This window comes from Panthera leo, chromosome D2 (assembly GCF_018350215.1).
Source record: "Panthera leo isolate Ple1 chromosome D2, P.leo_Ple1_pat1.1, whole genome shotgun sequence".
NCBI lineage: Eukaryota > Metazoa > Chordata > Mammalia > Carnivora > Felidae > Panthera > Panthera leo.
The window spans coordinates 81,708,519-81,729,812 of NC_056689.1; the positions used below are offsets into that span (position 1 = coordinate 81,708,519).

The 21,294-nt window shown below is 46.4% G+C and overlaps 1 protein-coding gene across 3 annotated transcripts in view; it reads left to right on the top strand.

The window, feature by feature from the left end:
• The window catches only part of DOCK1 (dedicator of cytokinesis 1), a 521,064-nt gene that overhangs the window by 48,399 nt on the left and 451,371 nt on the right, over nt 1–21,294 (top strand). For all 3 annotated transcript variants that reach the window (XM_042909101.1, XM_042909102.1, XM_042909103.1), the window contains exons 2-3: nt 13,979–14,062; nt 20,914–20,954. In XM_042909101.1, the coding sequence (XP_042765035.1) occupies nt 13,979–14,062; nt 20,914–20,954 (125 nt within the window). The remainder of the gene's footprint in view (nt 1–13,978; nt 14,063–20,913; nt 20,955–21,294) is intronic.

The following is a 21,294-nucleotide window of genomic DNA, read 5'->3' on the forward strand; positions in this document are numbered from 1 at the left end:
GAAGCGAGACGGTCGCTGGCTGGGTGCGGGCGAGGCGCACGGTGACATTTCATTCTGAAGAAAGACAGGAGAAGTATCTTTGAATTGTGTCTGTCGGCTCCATTAGGATTTGAGAAAAGACTCCTTTGTCCATTTCTTCTCACACGTCTTCTCCATCCCTCCCGCCTGCCCCCATCCGAAAAGGCGAGAAGAAATACTGGCTCACGCAGGACAGTGCCTTTATCTTGCTGTGCCCTGGCTCTGTTTTGTAATTATGTAGATGAGTTCGTTGATTCTGATATTCAAACATTGCGTGAAATCCTGCCACCGGGAGTTTATTGGCCGAGAAACCATCTCTGTTCCTAAGGAAGATAGGAGTCCAAATGAAGTACATTTGTGACATTGAAACTTCGAAAATGGTCTCCTTTTTAGAAATGGGGGTGTTCTGTCTGTCTCTCTCATACACACACACCGGGAGGTGTTCTTGGATCTTGAGTCCATCAACCCGAATTTCCTCTTCTTTCTGGTTGGAACCTGATGTGTCACACAGGTAAGGGAAGCGGCTACACCTGCCAGGCCCTTGTATGTGGGGCCGCTGAATAGTTCACAGCTGCCAGTGATGGGGGATGCTGAATCCACTGGGGGTCTTCCTTCCCACTCTGGCGGCCTTCCCTTTTATTCTTTACATCTTTTAAAATTATCGTGGTAAAATACACATCACCCAGATTTACCATTTTAACCATTTTTGGTCGTGCAGCTCTGTGGCTTTTGGTACATTTCACACTGTTGCGCAACCATCCCCGCCGTCCGTCCCTAGAATTTTCCCGCCTTCCCCAAACGGAACTCTCTGCTCATTAACACTAATGTCCCCACCCCCCCTTCCTCCCAGTCCCTGGGAACCACCATTCTGGTTTCTATTTGACGGCTGTAGGAAACAACGTAAGTAGAATTATACCACATCTGTCCTGCTGTAGCTGGCTTTGGCTTATTTGACGTAAGCCCTCCAGGTTCATCCAGGCTATAGGGGGTGCCAGAATTTCCTTCTCATTTAAAAACAAATTAAAAAAACATTTTATTATTTATTTTTGAGAGGAAGAGAGGGCACAAGTGGGGGAGGGGCAGAGAGAGAGGGAGACACAGAATTCAAAGCAGGCTCCAGGCTCCGAGCTGTCAGCACAGAGCCCGACACGGGGCTCGAACCCACAAACCATGAGATCATGACCTGAGTGGAAATCGGACACTTAACTGACTAAGCCACCCAGGCGCCCCCAGGATTTGCTTCCTTTTTAAGACCGAATCGTATCCGCGCCGTATGGATGGACCACATTTGCTTATCCATTCATCCCGGGGTGGACACGTGGGTTGCTTCTACACTTTGGCTCTTGTGAGTAGTGCTGCTGTGAACATGGGTGTCCACGTGTCTCTTCTGGTTTTTGCTTTCAGTTCTTTTGGCTCCATACCTGCTAAGTGTAGTTGCCAGATCATCTGGTAATTCTAAGTTTAAGTTTTTGCGAAGCAGCTAAACTGTTTTTCCTAATAGCTCTACCATTTTACATTCCTACCCGCAGTATACATGGTTTCCAGTTTCCTACAGCTTTGCCAGCACGTGTTGTTTTGTTGTTGTTGTCGTTAAGTAGGCTTCACACCCAGTGTGGAGCCTGATGCAGGGCCCGAGAGAGAGAGAGAGAGAGAGAGAGAGAGAGAGAGAGAGAACAGTGGAGGAGGGGCAGAGAGAAGGAGAGACAGAATCCCAAGCAGTCTCTGCACCATCAGCACAGAGCCCGACGTAGGGCTCACACTCATGAACCTTGAGATCATGGCCTGACCAAGAGTCGGATGCTTAACTGACTGTGCCACCCAGGCGCCCCCCTTTCTTCTTAATAATAGTCACCCAGCGAGCGTGAAGTGCTATCTTATTGTAGTTTTTGACTTGACTAGTGGTGTTGAGCATCTTTTCATGTGCCTATTGGCCATTTGTAGATTGTCTTTGGAGCAACGTGTGTTCAGGTCCTTTGCCCATTTTTAACTTGTGCTGTTTGTTTTTTGTAATAGCTGTTGAATTGTAGGGCTTCCGTATATATTTTGATGATCAGTTCCTTATCAGGTATGATTTATCCCTATTTTCTCCCCTTCTGTGGGCTGCCTTTTCACTCCATTGATAGTTTGCTTTCATGCAAAGACCCTTAACAATTTGATGAAGTCCAACATCTATTTTGTCTTTTGTTGCTTGCGCTTCTGGCGTCACATCCAAGAAATCGTTGTGAAGTCCAGTGCCGCGAAATTTTACTGCTATGTTTTCTTCTAAGAGTTTCATAGTTGTGGCTTTTGTGTTTAGGTCTTTCGTCTGTTTTGAATTTATTTTTGTGCATGATTCTTCATTCTTTTATAGACAGACGCCCACTTTGTCCAACACCATTTGTTGGAAAGACCGTCCTTTCCCCACTGACTGGTTTTGGACTCTGGACAAAATAATTTGATCCATATATGTGAGAGTTTATTCTGGGCTCTGTCTTCTCTTCTGTTGGTGCATATGTCTGTATATACCACACGGTTTTGATTACTGTAGCTTTGTAGTAAGTTTTGAAGCCCGAAAGTATGAGGCCTTCAACTTTGTTGTTTCTCAAGATTGTTTTGGCTATCTGAAGTCCCTTGGCATGGATTTTTTTTCTAGTTCTGCAAAAGCGTCTTTACAGTTTTGATGGGCATTGTGCTGCATCTGTAGATCTCTTTGGGTAGCATTGAGATCTTAACGGTATTAAGTCTTCCAGTCCATGAACACGAGGTGACTTACATTTGTTTAAGTTCTTTAATTTCTTTCGGCCGTGTTTTATAGTGTTCAGTGTGCAAGTCTTTTGCCTCCTTGGTTCAATTGATTCCGAAGTATTTTGTTGTTTTTATTCACTGTATCTTTAAAAAATATTAGAGACGGTTGTAGTAGCATGTTTGTTATTTTTTATTATTTATTTTTTTGAGAGAGAGTGGGGGAAAGGGGCAGAGGGAGAGGGGGAGAGAGAGGGAGAAGAGAAGAGAAGAGAAGAGAAGAGAAGAGAAGAGAAAATCTTAGGCAGGCTGCGTGTTCAGCGCGGAGCCCAATGCAGGGCTCAATTCCATGACCCTGGGATCATGAGCCGAAATCAAGAGTCGGATGCTCGACCAGCTGAGCCACTCCGGTGCCCCTCTGGTAGCATCTTGAGAATCAGGATCATAATTTTTTTTCCTTCCTTCTTCTCTCCTGTCCTCTCCCTTTCCTTGCCTCCCTCCCTTCCTTCTTTCTTCCCTCCCTCCCTCCCTTCCATCTATTCATCCATCCATTTTAAAGGTCCTGCTGTGTGCCAGGTTACTCTTAGGTGCTTGGGAAGATTGAAACTATTGGCAGAAGCCATGCTCTGATTCAGTATGGCTCAGGGCTCTGGGATGGAGACTGAGTGTTATGCCTCCGAATCAGAGAAGGAGAAGGACGGGGTTATGGGCCACGGAAGCTAGTGGTAGTGTGACTGACAGTCTCTTTTTGGAGACAGAATTTAGGAAACCCAGCCCCCGACTGCAATACAGAGTGGAGGTGTGGGACTGGTCTCTGTCCAGAGTAAAGTTCAAAGAATATATATATATATATATATATATATATATATATATTTATATATGTGTGTGTGTGTGTGTATATATATATATATGTGTATATATGTATATGTACATACATACATATAATCTGATTCTTTCTGCACTGTATTTTCTGAAGGGGTCCAGTGTGTGAAAGGGTTGTTTCTTAGAGGACCGGGCCCTGGGGTGGCTGGTCCCTGCGGCTGCGTGGGGCCTAGTGCATCATTCCAACCCCAGCACCCCCTCAGCACTAGAGCAGAGCAGGAGCCCTTGAGAGTCTTGGGCAATACTGAGTGTATGTGTTCGGCATGGACTCGACAGCAGTTGATGGCCCTTTAGAACGGAGCCCTGTAGCAGACACAGACAGGGCCCTTGCCCCGGTCCCCTCAAGGACACGGTCTGCGTTTCCCCCAGCCCTGAGGAGATGCATGCTGTGGGACATTTTTTTTTCCAACTGAAGGCAAGACAAAGGGAATGAGATCACAAACAGAGCAATTAATTTTCACAAATTGACTTCTTAAAGGAATTAATTAACTTTTAAATTGCTACTTGAAATCCTCAAGTCATATTTCAAGGGGACAGCGTGTGGGATAAGGAGAGCTGAGCAGATTTCAAGAAGTAATGTGTGGTCCAGCCCGCATCTTCGATGCTTTACGGAGGCTTTGAACCCGTGTGCTGACAGCGGGTTATCTCATTAGATGGAAGAGACCCAAAACAGAGATAGGAAAGCTAATGTTGTGTCTCTCTTTCTTATTGATTGAATAAGTCTCAGGCTCCTGGATTTTTCTGCAGAGGGCAGGGTCATTTTGAAGGAGAGGAGGGAATATAGGATACGGTTTTTGCTTCTGCTCTGAGGCGGACCACACAAGAAGGAATACTTGGTGATCTGGTTTAATTCTGTGAATTTTTATTGAGTGCCTGCGAGGCATGCTATTAACTACTGTGGGAAATCCAATGATTAATAAATGTTTACTTCCTTCAAGGAAATCTGGTCTGAAGGGAGAGACAGGTACTTAGATAAGCACTCTTACAAGGCCATGGGATTTCAGTTTATAGGAAAAAGTTGTGGAGCAAGCAATTAATTCAGATATGCACATACCTTTTTTTGAGCAGAAGAGAAAGTCAGAATTCAGGAAGGATCTGGAGAAGAGTGTGATATGAAAAATGGACTTGTAGACAAGAGGCCTTTGGAAGTGGAGGGAGGAAGGCATTTCCAGGGGCAGAACAGCTTTCGGAAGGCCTGGGGAGTGGGGAGAACGGGAGGGGTGTGGGGGAGATGAGATTGGAAAGGTGAGTTCAAGTCCCAGCCCAAAGGGCTTTGAATGCTGTACTGGAGGCTTTACCCATTATTTGCACAGCCCAGGGAAATAGTGCAGTTTTTTGGAACAAGATTTCAGGAAGGTAACCGGGGATAGAAGAAGAGAGAGCTTATACAAGGAGATCAGCAAAAATATTAGTTTTCATTGCAGTGAGAGGTGGGGAAGCCTTGGGTCACTCAGTGGGGGGTGATGGAGACGATCTGAAAGGGACGCCACGGGGTCCTGGGAGCTGTCATCAACTCCTTGCGCCACCTTGAACAAGTCACAACTCCTCCGTAGGGTTCCGTGTTTTCATCTGTTAAATTGGCTGATGGACTACTGTACGTTCTTCCCTAAGGTCAGAGTAGTCAAGGTGGCATTTTTTGTTTTCCCCTCAATAGGAGTTCCGTTTCCTCAAATGCTTTTTCCGTACCAATTGGGATGGTCTTATGACTTTTCATCCTTTACTCTGTTAATGTGGCGAATTACCTTGATTGGTTTTGGGATGTTACACCAACCTTGCATTCCTGGAACTCCCTCAGCTTGAGTTCTTCACTGTCAGGAAGGAGAAGTCCATCAGCGCGATGTTTAGACGTTGGTGGGCTTTGGAAATGCACAGGCGTGTTTGCCTGTCTGGGGAGTCCAGGCGGCTTGTTTGCTCTGCAGGGGAGCTACCGGCAGGGTGGTCTGAGGCCTAGGGAGGGCTGTGGTGGACCCTGGCCAAGGTTTGAGGAAGGGTCTATGGAAGGGGTTGGCGCTGAGGCCCTTCGCTCAGGCCAGCCTTGGCCTTACATGCCCTCCGGTGGGTGCTCAGCCATGGCAGACTCCAAGCTGTTCTAAACTCTGGGGAAGGAGTTGGAACAAATTCTGTGTCCACCCTCAGAGGACTGTTGTGAGGGTCAAATCAGTCTGAACGTGTGAAGCTCCGTCCACTGTCTAGCCCACAGAGTATGACCAGCCAGTGTCAGCTACTGTCATCAGCGGCACGGTCACCGCCACCACCGTCACCACCACTGCCATCACCACTGTCCCCACCGCCACCGTGACCATCGTCCCCGCCACCACAGCCATCACCACCACGACCATCGCCAGTAGCCCCACTGCCATATCACCAGTGTCACCACCATCCCACTGCCATCACCACCGTTACCACCACTGTCCCCACGGCCATCATCACCATCGCCGCCACCGCCACCACCATTGCCGTAGTGACCGTTATCCTCATCCAAGGTATCCCAGTATCACACCATCAGCAGCAGCAGCAGCTTAATCTTTAGCTCCTCTAACATTAATAATAATGGTGGGAGTGGAGGGGCGAGCGGAAGCCCTCTTGTCTCATCCGAAGCCCCAGTTCTTTCCCTGCATCCTCCGGCAGCCCTTTGCAGGGTCGTCAGGAGACCGAGCAGAGGGGATGGCTTTGCCGTTTCACGTCTCTGACGCATATAAGCTAAGTGAGGCACGGACCGGCCTGTTCATTTTTTCTTCTGGGAAAAGAAGGTCCGTGCTACTCACTCTGGGCCGCTGGCGACTCTTCCAGGAAAAGAACGAACAGCATTCCGGGAAAGGACCTTTATGCTGGGTTCATCTCGGCATCCTTCTCACTTCACTCTTCACACGGGCAGCGCGGCAAGCTGCCGTCCAGGGTCGAGAAGGGCAGCTGAATGCGCACGTGCACCCAGCCGTCGACACCCGCCTTTCGCCGGGCGATTAAAAAAGGCAGATGGGTTTGAGGAGGAGGAATGTATTAGGCATCCAGCCCACCAGCCAGACGGAGGTGAATCCGAAGATGCGAATGGACACGGGTTGGCCGTTTTCTCTTGCGGAGTCATTCCCGGGTCCTGACAGATCAGAAAAATAAAGAAGACAAATGGGCAGCTTGCAAAGAGGCTGCTGTCTTTGTGCTTCTACCAAGTAAAGACGTGTTGCAGATGTCATCTGTCATCATCAGCTTAATAAAGGAGAAGATGTTTCTGCTCTTTCTCCTGCTGTTCTCCGCCCCCCTCACAGAGGGGCGGCTCTGAAAGGTCAGATCACCAGATTAGGAATAGTGTCTTATATTGAATACTTCTGGGTTTGTTACGAAAAATTCATTGCCTTGTCTTCATTGTCCTATCGCCCAAGAATTGGGGAGCATCGGCCACGGACGGACTGGTCAGATTCAGATGCCTGCGGTTGGGAGCCTGTGTCAGTGCGCCTTCAGCAGTAAATAAATAGCCTCAAAACACTCCTTTTGCGTTGTCGTCCGTATACCTCCCTGTATGTTTCCTATGGCCGCTGTACCAATGGGCACAAACTCAGTAGCTTAGACAACACCTGCTTACGATGCTACAGCTCTGGAGGCCAGAGGTCCTGAAATCGAGGTGTGGGCTGTGTTCCTTCTGGGGGCTCGGGGGGGGAGTCCACTTCCCTACCTTTTCTGGCTGACGGGGGTCACCTGCATTCCAGGGTGTGTGGCTCCTTCCTTGAATGACTCCGATCTGTGCTGTATCCCGTCTTCTGACTCTGAGTCTGGCCCTCCTGCCTCATGTGGAACTTTCGGATCGTATTGGCTCCACCTGGATAATCCAGGATTAGCATCCCCAGTGGAGATCCTCACCCCTGATGCCCCTGCAAAGACCCCTTTGCCATGTAAGGTGGTAACATCCTTACAGGTTCCAGAAACTCAGATGTTGATGTCTTTGGCGGGGTGTGGGGGGCATCCTTCCATCCAGCACACTTCCCCCTCCCTCCCACTCCCTTGCCCGATAATCCTATATAGTTGAGTCTTTTAATTTGCCTTTAAATATGGGATTGTTTAGGCTGTGATACTAAGAACAAAGGCCAGGAGGGCTGGGCAGCCACTGTGATGGTCTTAGCTCTGCTGTGTCATTTGGGGCCACAGGCATGAATGCTCAAAGGTCCTTTTTCCCCTTCATCTATAAAATCAGGGGTCTTTAAGGCCCCTTTCATAGTTAAATTTGAAGTTTCTTTTCTCACGACTGCTATTGTCTGCCTGCTTCAGAGATGGAGGGGCAGATGCCTAAAGATTTTTGCCTGTGTGCCTTATAAATTCACACGGGCCTGAATGTGTTTATAGTGGACGTGTCCGCTTTATTTTATTTTTATTATTTTTGATGTGTTTATTTTTTCCACGTCTTCGAACAGAATAGACATGCTGGCAGGGATGCTGTTAAGAGCTGTGACAAATGCATTTATGGCCCCTAAAGGCTTAGGAATATGGTTCTGCAGAACCAGGAAAGGCTGGGCATATGCTCTGAGCTCCCTTTACCTAATGCGGTTATTTCTTGTTAAGATTCGCCATAAAATGCTAAATAAACTTAATAACTACTAATAACCGTTTATGCCAGTTGAGGACATTTAAACTTTATGAATTTTGGTGGAAATACAGGAAAATGCCTACGGACATGGAATTTTCTTCATGTATATGGCTTTTGATGTTTTAGGATTTTTGTGATCATGTGTTAGTCTGCTCGCTTTGGCTCTTTAAAAAGGATTCTGGAAGTGATAGAAGTCTTTATTGCAGTAAAAACAAAACACTCCCAACCACCACGAGAGCCTTTATCATTTACGTGTTGACTGCAGGACACCCGGTGTTCAAATCACCACATCCGTCTGTGGCATTATTTTCTTCAAGACCCCAAATACACACGTAATCCTATGAGGTGTGGATTTCCAGAGCCTTATTTTATGGGGAAAGCTGAATATGGAGAAGGTAGGTCATTTGCCGGAGGTCACCCCGGTCTTCAAGGGTAGAGGCGTTACCCTGTGCATTTCGTTTGGCTCCAGGGACCATGGGTGGGAATGCCAGGGAGTCCGCCTGGGCCTGGCCGGCCTTGCCAGCTACAGGTAGCTCAGGAATGCAGTGGACAGCAGGAAGTATGCCATGATGGGGACGTTTGGAGAGGGGATTGAGAGAGAAACATACTGGGCCTGGCCTTCTGGAAGAGGTGCACCTGCTGGGAAAACCCCATCGGTGGCGGGGAGGGCAGATTGGTCCACACAGGTGTGGCACAGGCTGGCTTCTGTCTTTCAGGGAGAGGCAGGGATAGGAACCCCTCCTGGGGTCCATACTGTGTGTGGCTGGAGGAAGGAGAGGCGACGTGGTCAGGTGGTGGAGGGCCTCCCATACTTGCCAGAGTTTGCACATGATATGATCAAGGAGAATTTTAGAGATGGACACAGTGAAATACCACCGGAGAATAGCCTGGTCTGGCAGAGAGTTCAGGATGGATGGATGAGAAATTGATCAAGAGTTTGAAGATGACTTTTACATTTAGTCTGCTATGTTTTCAGGTAGGATCCATTGGAAAGGAGGAACATCACTGTATCACTGTCCTTCCTTTTTTCCTTCCGTCCTTCCTACCTGTGACTGGAAGTTTGTACCTCTTAATTCTACCTGTTTCAACATCCCGCATCCAACTCCTCTTTGGCACCCACCAGTTTGTTCTCTGTATTTGTCTATTTTTTAGTGTTTTTTTTTGTTGTTGTTCATCTGTCTTTTAGATGCAACATATAAGTGAAATGATACGGTATTTGTCTTTGTCCTACTTATTTCACTTAGCATAATACCCTCTGGGTCCATCCATGTTGTTGAAAATGGCTGGGTGTCCTTCTCTTTTATGGATGAGCACTGTTTCGTTGTGCTCACATCTTTATCCGTTCGTCTATCACTGGACACTTGGGTTCTTCCAAATCTTGGCTATTGTTTTTGTTATGTATATTTATTTATTTTGAGAGGTGGGGGAAGGGCAGAGAGAGGGGGGAGAGAGAGAACCCCAAGCAGGCTCCACGCTGCTTGGCACACAGCACGATGCAGGACTTGAGCCCATGGCCGCGAGATCACAACCTGAGCTGATATCAAGAGTCAGATGCTTAAGCGATTGAGCCACTCAGGTGCTCCCATTTCTTGGCTCTTGTAAATGATGCTGCAGTAAACATAGGGGTGCAGATATTTTTTGGAATTAGTGTTTTCACTTTCTTTGAGTAAATGTCCAGTAGGGATTGCTGGATCATATGATATTTATATTTTAAATTTTTTGAGGACCCTCCATACTATTTTCCGCAGTAGCTGCCTAAATTTACATCCCCACAAACAGTGCGTGAGGGTTCCTTTTTCTCCACATCCTCGCGAGCACTTGTTATGTCTTGTCTTTTTGATTCGAGCCATTCTGACAGGTGTGAGGTGATTATTATTTAATTGTGGGTCTGATCTGCACTTCCCTGGTGATTAGCGATGTTGAGCATCTTTTCGTGTGTCTGTTGGCCATCTGTGTGTCCTCTTTGGGAAAGTGTCTATTTAAGTTCTCTGTCCATTGTTTTAAATTTAAATTTTAGTTAGTGAACATACAGTGCAATATTGGTTTCAGGAGTAGATTTTAGTGATTCAAAACTTACAACACCCAGGGCTCATCACAGGTGCCCTCCTTCATGCCCATCCTCCATCTGGCCCATCCCCCATCTACCTCCCTCCCTCCACTCACAGTTTGTTCTCTATCGTTAAGAGTCTCTTGCGTCTTGGGTGCCTGGGTGGCTAAGTCCATTGAGTGTCCAACTCTTGATTTGGGCTCAGATCATGATCTTAAGGTTCGTGAGATTGAGCCCTGTGTTGAGTATGGAGCCTGCTTGGGATTTTCTCTCCCCCTGTCTCTCTCTACCCCTGCTCTGCTTTCTCTCTCCCAAAATAAATAAATAAATAAGCATTGTGGTTTGTTTCCCTTTCTTTTCTTCCCCCCTTCCCATATGTTCATCTGTTTTATTTAAGTTCCACATATGAGTGGGATATGGTATTTGTCTTACTCTGCCATATTTTTCATAGCACATTATATTCTAGCTCCATCCACGTCATTGCAAATGGCAAGAGTTCATTTTTGATGGCTGAGTAATATTCCAGTGTGTGTGTGTGTGTGTGTGTGTGTGTGTGTGTGTGTGTGTGTATGCACACACACATACATATGCCACATCTTTATCCATTTATCAGCTAATGGACATTTGGGCTCTCTCTGTAATTTGGCTATTGTTGATAATGCTGCTATAAATATTGGGGAGCATGTACCCCTTTGAATCTGTATTTTTGTATCCTTTGGGTAAATACCTACTAGTGCAATCCTGGATCGTAGGGTAGTTCACTTTTTAGTTTTTTGAGGAACCTCCATACTGTTCTCCAGAGTGGCTGCACCAGTTTGCATTCCCACCAATAGTGCCTGAGGGTTCCCCTTTCTCTGCATCATCCCCAGCACCTGTTGTTTCTTTTGTCGTTGCTTTTAGTCATTCTGATAGGTGTGAGGTGGTATCTCATTGTGGTTTTGACTTGTATTTCCCTGATGATGACTGACCTTACACATTTTTTCATGTATCTGTTAGCCATCTGGATAATCTTCTTTGGAAAAATGCCTGTTTATGTCTTTTGCCCATTTCTTCACTGGGTTGTTTGTTTTTTGGGTGTTGAGTTTGGTAAGTTCTTTATATATTTTGGATACTAACCCTTTATCAGATAACGTCCTTTGCAAATATCTTCTCCCATTCTGTAGGCTACCTTTTAGTTTTGTTGATTGTTTCCTTTGCTGTGCAAAAGCCTTTTATCTTGATGAAGTCCCGATAGTTATGTTTGCTTTTGTTTCCCTTGCCTCCGGTGATGGTGACGTGTCTAGTAAGAAGTTGCTGCGGCTGAGGTCAAAGAGGTTGCTGCCTGTGTTCTCCTTTAGGATTTTGATGGTTTCCTGTCCCATTTAGGTTTTTTCATCCATTTTGAAATTTTTGTGTGTATGGTATAAGAAAGTGGTCCAGTTTCATTCTTCTGCATGTCGATGTCCGGTTTTCCCAACACCATTTGTTAAAGCCTGACCTATTTTTTAATTGGATTGTTTTGTGTTGGTGTTGAGTTGTTTACGTTCATTGTGTATTTTGGATACTACCCTCTCATCAGATGTATCATATGCAAATATCTTCTTCTGTTCAGTAGTTTGTCCTTTTGTTTTGTTGATGGTTTCCTTCTCTATGCAAAAGCTTTTTATTTTGCTACAGTCTCAATAGTTTATTTTCGCTTTCGTGTCTCTGCCTGAGGAAACATATCTAGAAAAGTATTTCAGTGGATGATGTCAGAGAAATTACTGCCTGTGTTTTCTTCTAGGAGATTTATGGTTTCAGATTTCACATGTAGGTCCTTAATCCATCTTGAGTTTATTTTTGTGTGACGTGTAAGAAAGTGGTCCAGTTTCATTCTTTTGCACGTAGCTGTCAGGTTCTCCCAACGCCGTTTGTTGAACAAACTGTCTTTTCCCTGTTGTAAATTGTTGCTTCCTTTGTTGTTGCTTAATTGACCGTATAAGCATGGGTGTATTTTGGGGCTGCCTATTCTGTTCTACTGATCTATTTGTCTGTTTTGTGCCAAAACCATACTGTTTTGATTTTACAGTTTTGCAGTATAGTTTGAAATCTGGGTACTTTGTACTTCTTTCCATATGTTTTCTTTCTTCTTCTTCCCTTTTTTTTTTTTTTTTTTGGAGAGTGGGCTTTGTACTTTTTGTGTCTTTAACACTTTCTAATAGCCTTTTTCCACTGTGATAGTTACCTTCACCTCATCATGCTGGAGCAAAATTGTGGTCTGCATTTAATGGTATGACTTTTTTAGGTGCTTCTCTAAGAGAAATAGGCACTGCTGAATGTTCAGATGAACAACGGTTTCAGAGATTTGTTGAGTATCACTACTTTTAAGAATTTCTTCTTAATGTTGAACATGTTTTTGCCTGTTTAATTGTAACATAACTTTTTAGCTCAATATCAACATTGGTTATATAATAATTAAAAAAATCAGTTTAGCGGGACACCTGGGTGGCTCAGTCGGTTGGGCATCTGACTTCAGCTCGAGTCATGATCTCTTGGCTGGTGGATTCGAGCCCCACATCAGGCTCTGTGCTGACAGCTTGGAGCCCAGAGCCTGATTTGGATTCTGTGTCTCCCTTTCTCTCTGCCCCTCCCCCGCTAGTGCTCTGTCTCTCTCTGTCTCTCTCTCTCTGTCTCTCAAAAATAAACATTAAACAAAAAATCAGTTTGGTTTCTAAAGAATATTCAGTCCATGTGTAATTGATTCATAGTTAGGAAATAATTATTTAATTAAAATATCTATTAATGGAAATATAGACAGTATATCAAGTGATAATTAAAATGATAATTAAAATGTTCTTCCTCTTGCAAACATTCAGCCATAAAAGGAAATAAAGTTCTGATACATGGGATAGTATGCATGAGCCTTAAAACATTCTGTTGAAGAAGCCAGATAGGAAAAGGACAGTATTGTTTGATTCTATTTATTTATTTATTTATTTATTTTTAAATGTTATTTATTTTTGAGCGAGAAAGAGAGCGCGAGCGAGGGAGGGGCAGAGAGAGACAGAGACAGAGGATCAGAAGCGAGCTCTGTGCTGCGAGCGCAGAGCCTGATGTGGGGCTCGAACCCACAAACCGTGAGATCATGACTGGCGCTGAAGTCAGACGCCCAACCGACTGAGTCACCCAGGCACCCCTGGTTGATTCCATGTATGAGGCAGGTGGCGTAGTCACGCTTCTGAGGGATGGAGAAGGACCACAGGTTCTCAGGGGCTCGGGGGAGGGGGAACGCGGACATACCGCTTACCGGGTATGGAGTTTGTGTTTGGAGCCACGGAGAGGTTGTGGATGTTGCTGGTGGTGATGATTGTGCGGCACCGCGGACGCCGCCGTCGCCCTTGTATCGGAACTTACAAGTGGTCAAAACGGCAGATTTCACATCCTCCTTCTTGACCGTGTTAGTGTGGGTGTATTTCTGGGCTGTCTACAGTGTTCTGTCGATCTGTGTGTCTGTTTTTGTGCCACTGCCACACTGCGTTGATCACTAGAGATTTGTAGGACCACACTAAGAAAAATCGCTTATGGTTGCGTGGGGTTACGGGTTTCTTCTACTTGACGACTCTTTATATTTGTCTCTTGAAAGAAAAGGCTACTTTTGAGGCTGTCAGGGAGGATGATCCAGGCACGGACTGGATGCGTTTCAACATGAAACACAAGCAGGAACAAGGCAGCAAAGTCCCTTCTACCTCTGCTGATATCTTCTTATCCCTTTTTCTTCACAGCTTTTTATAACTACGATGCCAGGGGAGCGGATGAACTTTCTCTACAAATAGGAGACACTGTGCACATCTTAGAAACATATGAAGGTGCGTATGCTTCTGGTGTCTTTTCTCCTACCGTTTTGGGCAACTAGCACACTTTTTCAGTGTTTCCAAAATATGTGTCAACACGAGTCTTTCTCATACGATCGCTTTTCTTGCATGATGGATGCCATTTCAGGTGAGGGTAGTCATGAGGCTATTTGTTATTTAAATGATATTTTATTACAATGAGCCCAAAACTAAAAATTCTGAATTTTAGACTCTAAAGTTTTCTGGGGAAATAGCTGTTTTCATTAAAAACAACAGAACCCTTTGTTTCCTTTTTTGCAAATGTATATAAATCTTGACTATGAATAACTGACCACTTGAAAAAATAATGGAAAGAAATATTTAAGATATTTTAGCGTTTAAGTGATTGTTTTGATGTATTTGATGTATCCGGTAAGACTTCTTCTGTTCTCATTTAGATTTGTTAGCAACATCCTCAAAGGAACCAAGATTGTTTTTTTTTCTTTGACCCTGTTTTCTTAGAGGTGACTGGAGTTTGTCACAGTTCTGTGGGACATGGTCCAGTGAAGCAATCATTACCCAATAGATTAGAAATCCCGTAAATGTACTTTTGTGACAGTGGTTCTTAAATGTCTTTGATTTTTCACACAGTTTTTTTTTTTTTTTTTTTTTTAATGTTTATTTACTTTGAGGAGAGAGAGAGACAGAGTGCGAGCAGGGGAGGTGCAGAAAGAGAGAGGGAGACTACGGAATCTGGAGCAGGCTCCAAGCTCTGAGCTGTCAGCACAGAGCTGGATGCGGGGCTCGAACTCAGACCGCGAGATCATGACCTGAGCCGAGGTCGGAGGCTCAACCTACTGAGCCACCCAGGCGCCCCACACACAGTTGGTTTTTGTCTTTAGTGTCATGCATATCATTAGAAGCCCCCCCCCCCCCCCCCCCCGCCTTGTTCTGAGGTTACTGTCACACAGAAGGGGAGCAACGATGGCCCGGACGTCTGAAACTCCTCAGATCTGGACGTTTTTGTAAAATTGTGTTTTAGCATTGGTGGCTTTATTTCCTGCTTGAAGGGGCGACTCCCGTAGAGCAGATGAATGAAAAGAACTGATTAAAATCGATCATTTCAATAGAAAAATTGCTTTTAGATTGGGTTTAGCTAAACCCTTCCAGTAGGAGGTGGGGGTAAGAGAGGAGATTGAAGTCACCCGGTCGTAATCGGTGAACTGGGCTTCACACTCCGTTCAGGAAATCACTTTGCACAAGAGTGAAGCAGACGTGAGCCTCTGTGCACCAGGCAGGCTGTGGCTTGCTGCAGTGTTCCTCCCAGGCCACTAGGAATACCCCTGAGGCCATGTCCCTGGTTTGCCCTTGTGACTCACGTGGACTTAGAATTCTGGTCCCTTTGCGTCTTTAAGCCTAAAATCGTCCTGGTAGGGGAAAGAAAAAAATCAGCTTTAGTGTCGTCTGCCTGGAAGCAGATGTAACTGTGAAAACAGACCGTGTCCTTAAGTGAATGAGTAGTTGTGATGGGTGCCTTCTGCTTGTTTTCAGTTTTTATAGCTGACAGTCGGATTGCCGTATCTGCTCTCGGTATCTATTGCCAGTGTTGGAGAGGAAGCAGAGAGAAATTAAGTAGAGGTTAGGGATCAAACCTCTCATCTCAGACACTTTCCTGATCTGAAGGCAAAAGTGCTCTTACATCTTTTTTATGTTTGACCCCGCTCAGTTGAAGTTGAAATCCTGGTTAATAAACTCTGGGCGATGACGTCATTCCTAAAGAGATAGCAATTTCCGGTCAGTCTGGGCACGCAGAGACTGCTACCTCTTGTTCTTTGCTTCATAAGAAGAATGGACTCTTCCAACAGTGGGATCCTATGACGAGCCAGCGATCCTTGCTGTACATTTGACTTAAAAAAAAAAAAAATTGGTTAGCAGGCATCGTGGTAAAGGATTCTTCAGTGAGCATTCAGTTTCTGGGCTAGTCAGTCTTCCAGATTCTGATTAAAATGCTCCAATCTTTGTAAAGACCCTTTCACACAAAACAAATTCCTTTTCCGTGACAACTGTCGTTTTGGTTTCAATCAGAATCTGATCAGAGAAATGCTTCTGGCGAAGTACTTTTGGCTTTGGGAAACTTGGTGTCTTTGTTCATCAAATAAAAATGGAATAATTGTTTTTCTGTTCTTCCCATTTGTTCTATGTAAGTTTCACGGATCGTATTTGAGTTCGGCATTTTTTTTTTTTTTTCTTTCCTCCTCTCCCCTCCTACATTTCCTCTAAGAAAATGTATTTCTGTTTGTCAAATTTAATTTTCTTTTTCTGTGTGATCCTTTTCAGGATATGACGTGGATTTCTGCAGAGAATATACATTCTAGATGATCACTCTTTATAGTAAGGTTCAAAGAACAAATTGACTTTAAGTTGCGGTTAATTTCTCTCTCTCGGGCTCATGAGGGCCTGGAGCTTAGAGCAAAGAAAAAGCAGTTTATAGGTCACTGTGCAGGTGGAAGGAACTTGGAGGGTTCATTGAAGGCATGCCCCTGCCTTTAAGCAGTGCCCAGGCTCAACCAGACTGGAGAGGTGAGCCACGGTCCTGTGTTTATTAATTGATTCTCCGGTGAACGGTCCTGCCACCTGCTCATTTCCATGTGGCTGTTGGGGGCTGGATGCTGTACTCCAGGGAGGTTGCAGGCTGTGTACAAAGATTAGGAGATTATTCTTTTGTTTAAACCACTATCCTGGAACTGAATATATTCAAATTTTTACAGGGGTAATAATATATTTTCTCCCCAAATACACATGAGTTCCTTTTTGGGCCATCAGCATGTGTCTGTCGAAGGCCTTGTGAGACAGTGGGAGTTTCCTGGGGCCTTTATAGCAAAGTACCACACACTGGGTGGCTTAAACAGACAGCAGAGGTGTGTTCTCTCCCAGGGCTGGAGGCTGGTAGTCCGAGATCAGGATGTGGGCTGTGCTGGTTCCTTCTGAGGGCTGTGAGGGAGAAGCTATTCCGTGCATCTCCCCGGCTTCTGTGGTTTGCCGATAGTCTTTGGTGTTCTTAGACCGTAGACGCAACACTCTGGTTTCTGCTTCGTCTTCACACGGCAGCGTCTTGTGTGTGTCTCTGTCTGCTTCTCCTTTTGATAAGGACGCCAGGGCCCGGTATAATGAAATCATTTTAACTCGATCATTTGCAAAGACCTTATTTCCAGATAAGGTCACATTTATGGATAGAGTTAGGACTTCAGCATCTATTTTGAGGGACACAGTTTAACCCGTGGCAGACTGGAGAAGGCAGTCACGTTGCTAAGGCTCTCGTCTCATAGAAGACCACTGAGCCGTCCAGCCCAGCCTCCACTCAGCAGACATCCTTTGCAAGTTGTCCCAGGCGACCGGCCGCCTGGCTCTGGCCCAGTGGCCGAGCGCCGTAGCTGTGGTTACCATCTTCCGGGGGATGATTATTTTGTGCGCTGAGATTTCGGCCGCAGGGCTGACTGTGCCCCCATGCAGCGGGACGCCGGTTGGTGCTTTCTCCAGAATGCCCGTTGTGCATGTGGATGCTGACCATGCAGACGCGATTTGATCACATCTGGGTTTTGACTCTCTTGTGCAGCACTCGGGGCAGGTCACCATACACCTGACATAAGTGAATGTCCTGTCCATCTTCGGGCAGCTACTTAAACACTGGGCCGATCCCAGAACCTTGGTGACGGTGGTTCTCACCTGCCCACCCTTGAAGAAACTCCAGCTTCTTCCGCATGCATGTTCTGTCCTTGATGCTGATGGCTTCTCAGGGCACAGTGAAGGCGCCTTTCCCCATGCTGCTCTGCCTAGCACCCCTTCTCCCTCCTCCATCTGACTGGCCATGGGGCGTCCTTGAAGACTCAACCCGAGCACGTCCTGCCTGGGCAAAAGCTCCCTCCTGTCTGCCTCCCACCTCCTTTGCTCTGGCTGGTACCGTCCCGTCTCGGCACCACCCCTGGACTTGAGTGAATGTGTTCCTCCTGTTGTTCTGCTGGGAACACTGTGTGGTGCTTGCTGGCTCGGCTGCCATTTTCCTGTGCTGGACTGTGTGCTCCCTGAGATTAGGGGCTGAGTCTTGCCCATATTTGCCTGTCTCTTAGGTGGGTGTCTCTTGTTTGAAGCAGGTTGGTTGACTCCACGGAGAGGAGACCACTCGTGAGCTCTGCCTGGGAGAAGTTTATCAGCCCGTTACTACTACTGGCCCTGGACCTCCTGCTCCTGATTCTCTTATATCTTCTCCCTTCCTTGAAAAAAGACTTTGCAGGGGTATCTTCTCTCCTTCAAGCTACAGTCTCTGTCCTGCAACACGGTGTGGCCCCTGCTTCCCTTAGGAGGTCTTCCGATTTGTGAGCTCACGCACGTCAGAAATTCGGTCTCTCTTTCTGTGTTTTGCTCTGTCTAGTGTGGTCTCTGGCACATACATAGTGTGTGGGCTCAGTTGGTTGAAGGAATAATGTATGCAAATAATCTGGGGAGGAAGATGATAGGTTTTCATTTTGCTTAGGAAGGCAGTTAAGAAACTGTTACCAGCTATTGTTTCAACGTTAAAAAAAGACAAGACTCCCTACATTTTATCCCCATGGCTCACCCCTTTCTTCCCCTCTTCCCGTGGAAAACCCTTTCACCATGTTTGAAGTGGATGTTCCTGTTCTTGTCCTGTTTGGCATGCATGTACTTTTCATGTATATAAATGTGAGCATAGCTCTCATTCTGTTCTTTACTTTTTTACCCAGCGCTACATTTTAAGACGCACACCTGTTTATTTTTAGCGTTCTGTTTAGTTCACAGCTCCCACTGCTGTGTGTGCGCTCCCCGTGTTTTACCGACAGCCTTCCCAGCTCTGGGCACTCAGATCCCCTCCACTGACACCACCCCACATCACGCTGCATGGGTATCCTGCATCTGTCCCGCGGGTGTGCACGGGCGGGTGTGCGCGTGTCTTTCCCAGGGACGCCTTCCCAGGTGGTGGTTGTCGGTTGCAGGCCGTGGGGACAGATGCTTTGGAGAAGTAGAAAAGGTTGCTCCCCTTCGGTTCCTGTAGGCTGTACTCTTCCCCACGGTGCCCAGGGCTGCCCATATCGTGCAGCATAACAATTTTTACCTCTAAAGTTTGGGCAGTAAAATTGTGTCTGATTATTATGAAGTTTGAGCCTCTCTTCTCTCAGGGGTAAGTCCTTGGACTTCTTCTATACACTGTGGTTAAGCGCTGCTCTGTTCTGCTTAGTTTCTGTGTTTTTCCTGTCATTTTATAGTATTTTCCTTATATGTTCTGGGGCATTTACCCCTGGTCAGTTTCAGAAAAAGAAAGGGCGTGTTAATAATGAAAATATGAAGGCTACAATGAAAGGGTGGAGGCCCGTCCTTAAAGTTGAACCAATAGAGCCTTTCTTCGGTTCTAGACGCAGGCTGCTGACTGCATCGACCGCCCCTCTTTTTCCATTTCACTGTGTGTGAACGCTGCCCTCGACGGGCACAGGTTCTGGACCGCCACGCACTGACCAGTGAGGTAGACAGTACGGCTTTCTGGAGACAGTCCCGCACATGTGCAGCGGAAATCTGGACACTTTGAGTCTGCTGTGTCCCCAGTCCATCTGGTGAGTCCCTTTGTCAAGAAAGCAAAGCGGTCACCACTAGGTCTTAGCAAATCCTTTGCATGGATCCTGGGAATGTCCATCTCTGGTTGTGAGTGCTTAGAAAGCATCTGTTGTTAATCGTTAATCCCTTGAGGACTTTGCTCATTTCCACCCCATCACTTTCTGGTCTGTGATCTTCTTCCTTGCCTCTGGTTGGTAATATGCTTGTTGTTTGGTAAGAGGGTGCCATCATTGTGGCAATATTCTGAGCTCGCTCAGACATCGCTAGTTTCTGAGCTTTGATTTCTGATACTGTGTAAGAGCCCATTATTTGGTTATTGTCTGGAAAATTACGGGATAACTCTCTGTGGGCTCCCGTGATTCTCTGACCGGGTCCTTTTGCCCCAGTGGGGCAGAGTTGGAATTTGAGTTTGGATTTACTTTCCCTGAGCAACATGGCCAGAGTGACTTCAGAGCCTTTGGGGTAAGCAGATACCCGCGGACGTCGTGCGAAGTGAGGCTGTTGGGAGGCTGGAGACTGGCTGTGGACACCGAGGCATCCGCAGGGACCATTTCCACCCTCAGCTTGAGCAGAGGTGCCAAGGGTGTGGTCAGGGCTGTGCTGCCGTCGAAAGGGCTCTTCTGTTTGTACCCTGTGCTGACAGTCCTAGTGTGCCCGTCTTTGGCTTCCGTGGGAACTGGAGTCAAGGCCAAACCCCAGGGGCCGGGTGGGCCCTTGTTCCTGGGCCTGGCGCTTCCGGTTGGGGGCTGAGTCTTTGCTCCAGACGTACGTTGTGAGATCACGGCTGCTTCAGGGCACAGTGTCTCCGGATGGAGGAAGTTAACGCTCAATAGGTTCTCTGTTATGGGCAGTTCTTGATCTGAGGATGCTGGTTTGTGCATTTGGCTGTGACCCTTGTCCAAATCAGGGAGAGGAAGCAATGGGGAGGTGTATACCCAAGGAGCCTGCTCAGGGATGAGTGGTCAAAGGGATGATTTTTCCTCATGGGACTGTGCTGCTTAACCCCAAAGTGATACCCTCGAGGTCTCGAGTGGCAGATGAAGATGAAAAGAGCTGGCGGTGTGTTCGGGAAGGTCACCAGCCTGGCGACTTTGAGACGCGCCCTCGGGAGCCTTCCAGTATATTTCCACGGTGTTGGGATTATTGGATTCTTGTGGCAAACTGATTTCCCTGCTTCTGCAAAGTAACGAATCCCGTATGACGGGAGGGTATCGTCAGGGTCCTAGGATGTCTCCTTGTTCTAACTATTTCAACTTTTGTTTGTTTAGGGTGGTACAGAGGTTACACCTTGAGAAAAAAGTCTAAGAAGGTAAGTCGTCTTTCTGAAACCCAGTGCATGTCCCTTCATACATCACCCGGTGAGAGGAAATCAATCCTACCCCTTTTGTGTCCACAAGTTTTCCTTCTATATCTTTCTCTGAGCTGAAAAAATGTGTGGGCTGAAACGCGGGCTACCCTGAATTGTTTGCCTTTCGAACAACACGCACTTATAGAAACGCTGGCTTCATTTCCGTGACGGAATCGCTGGGCTGAGGTGCAGTGCTGACCTCCTGTCACGAAGGGTGGAATCCTCTCTTCCGGGTGGAATGTTGCACCCTGTTGAAGCACAGGAAGGTGTACTAGAATGATCTGGGTGTAATGACTTCAGA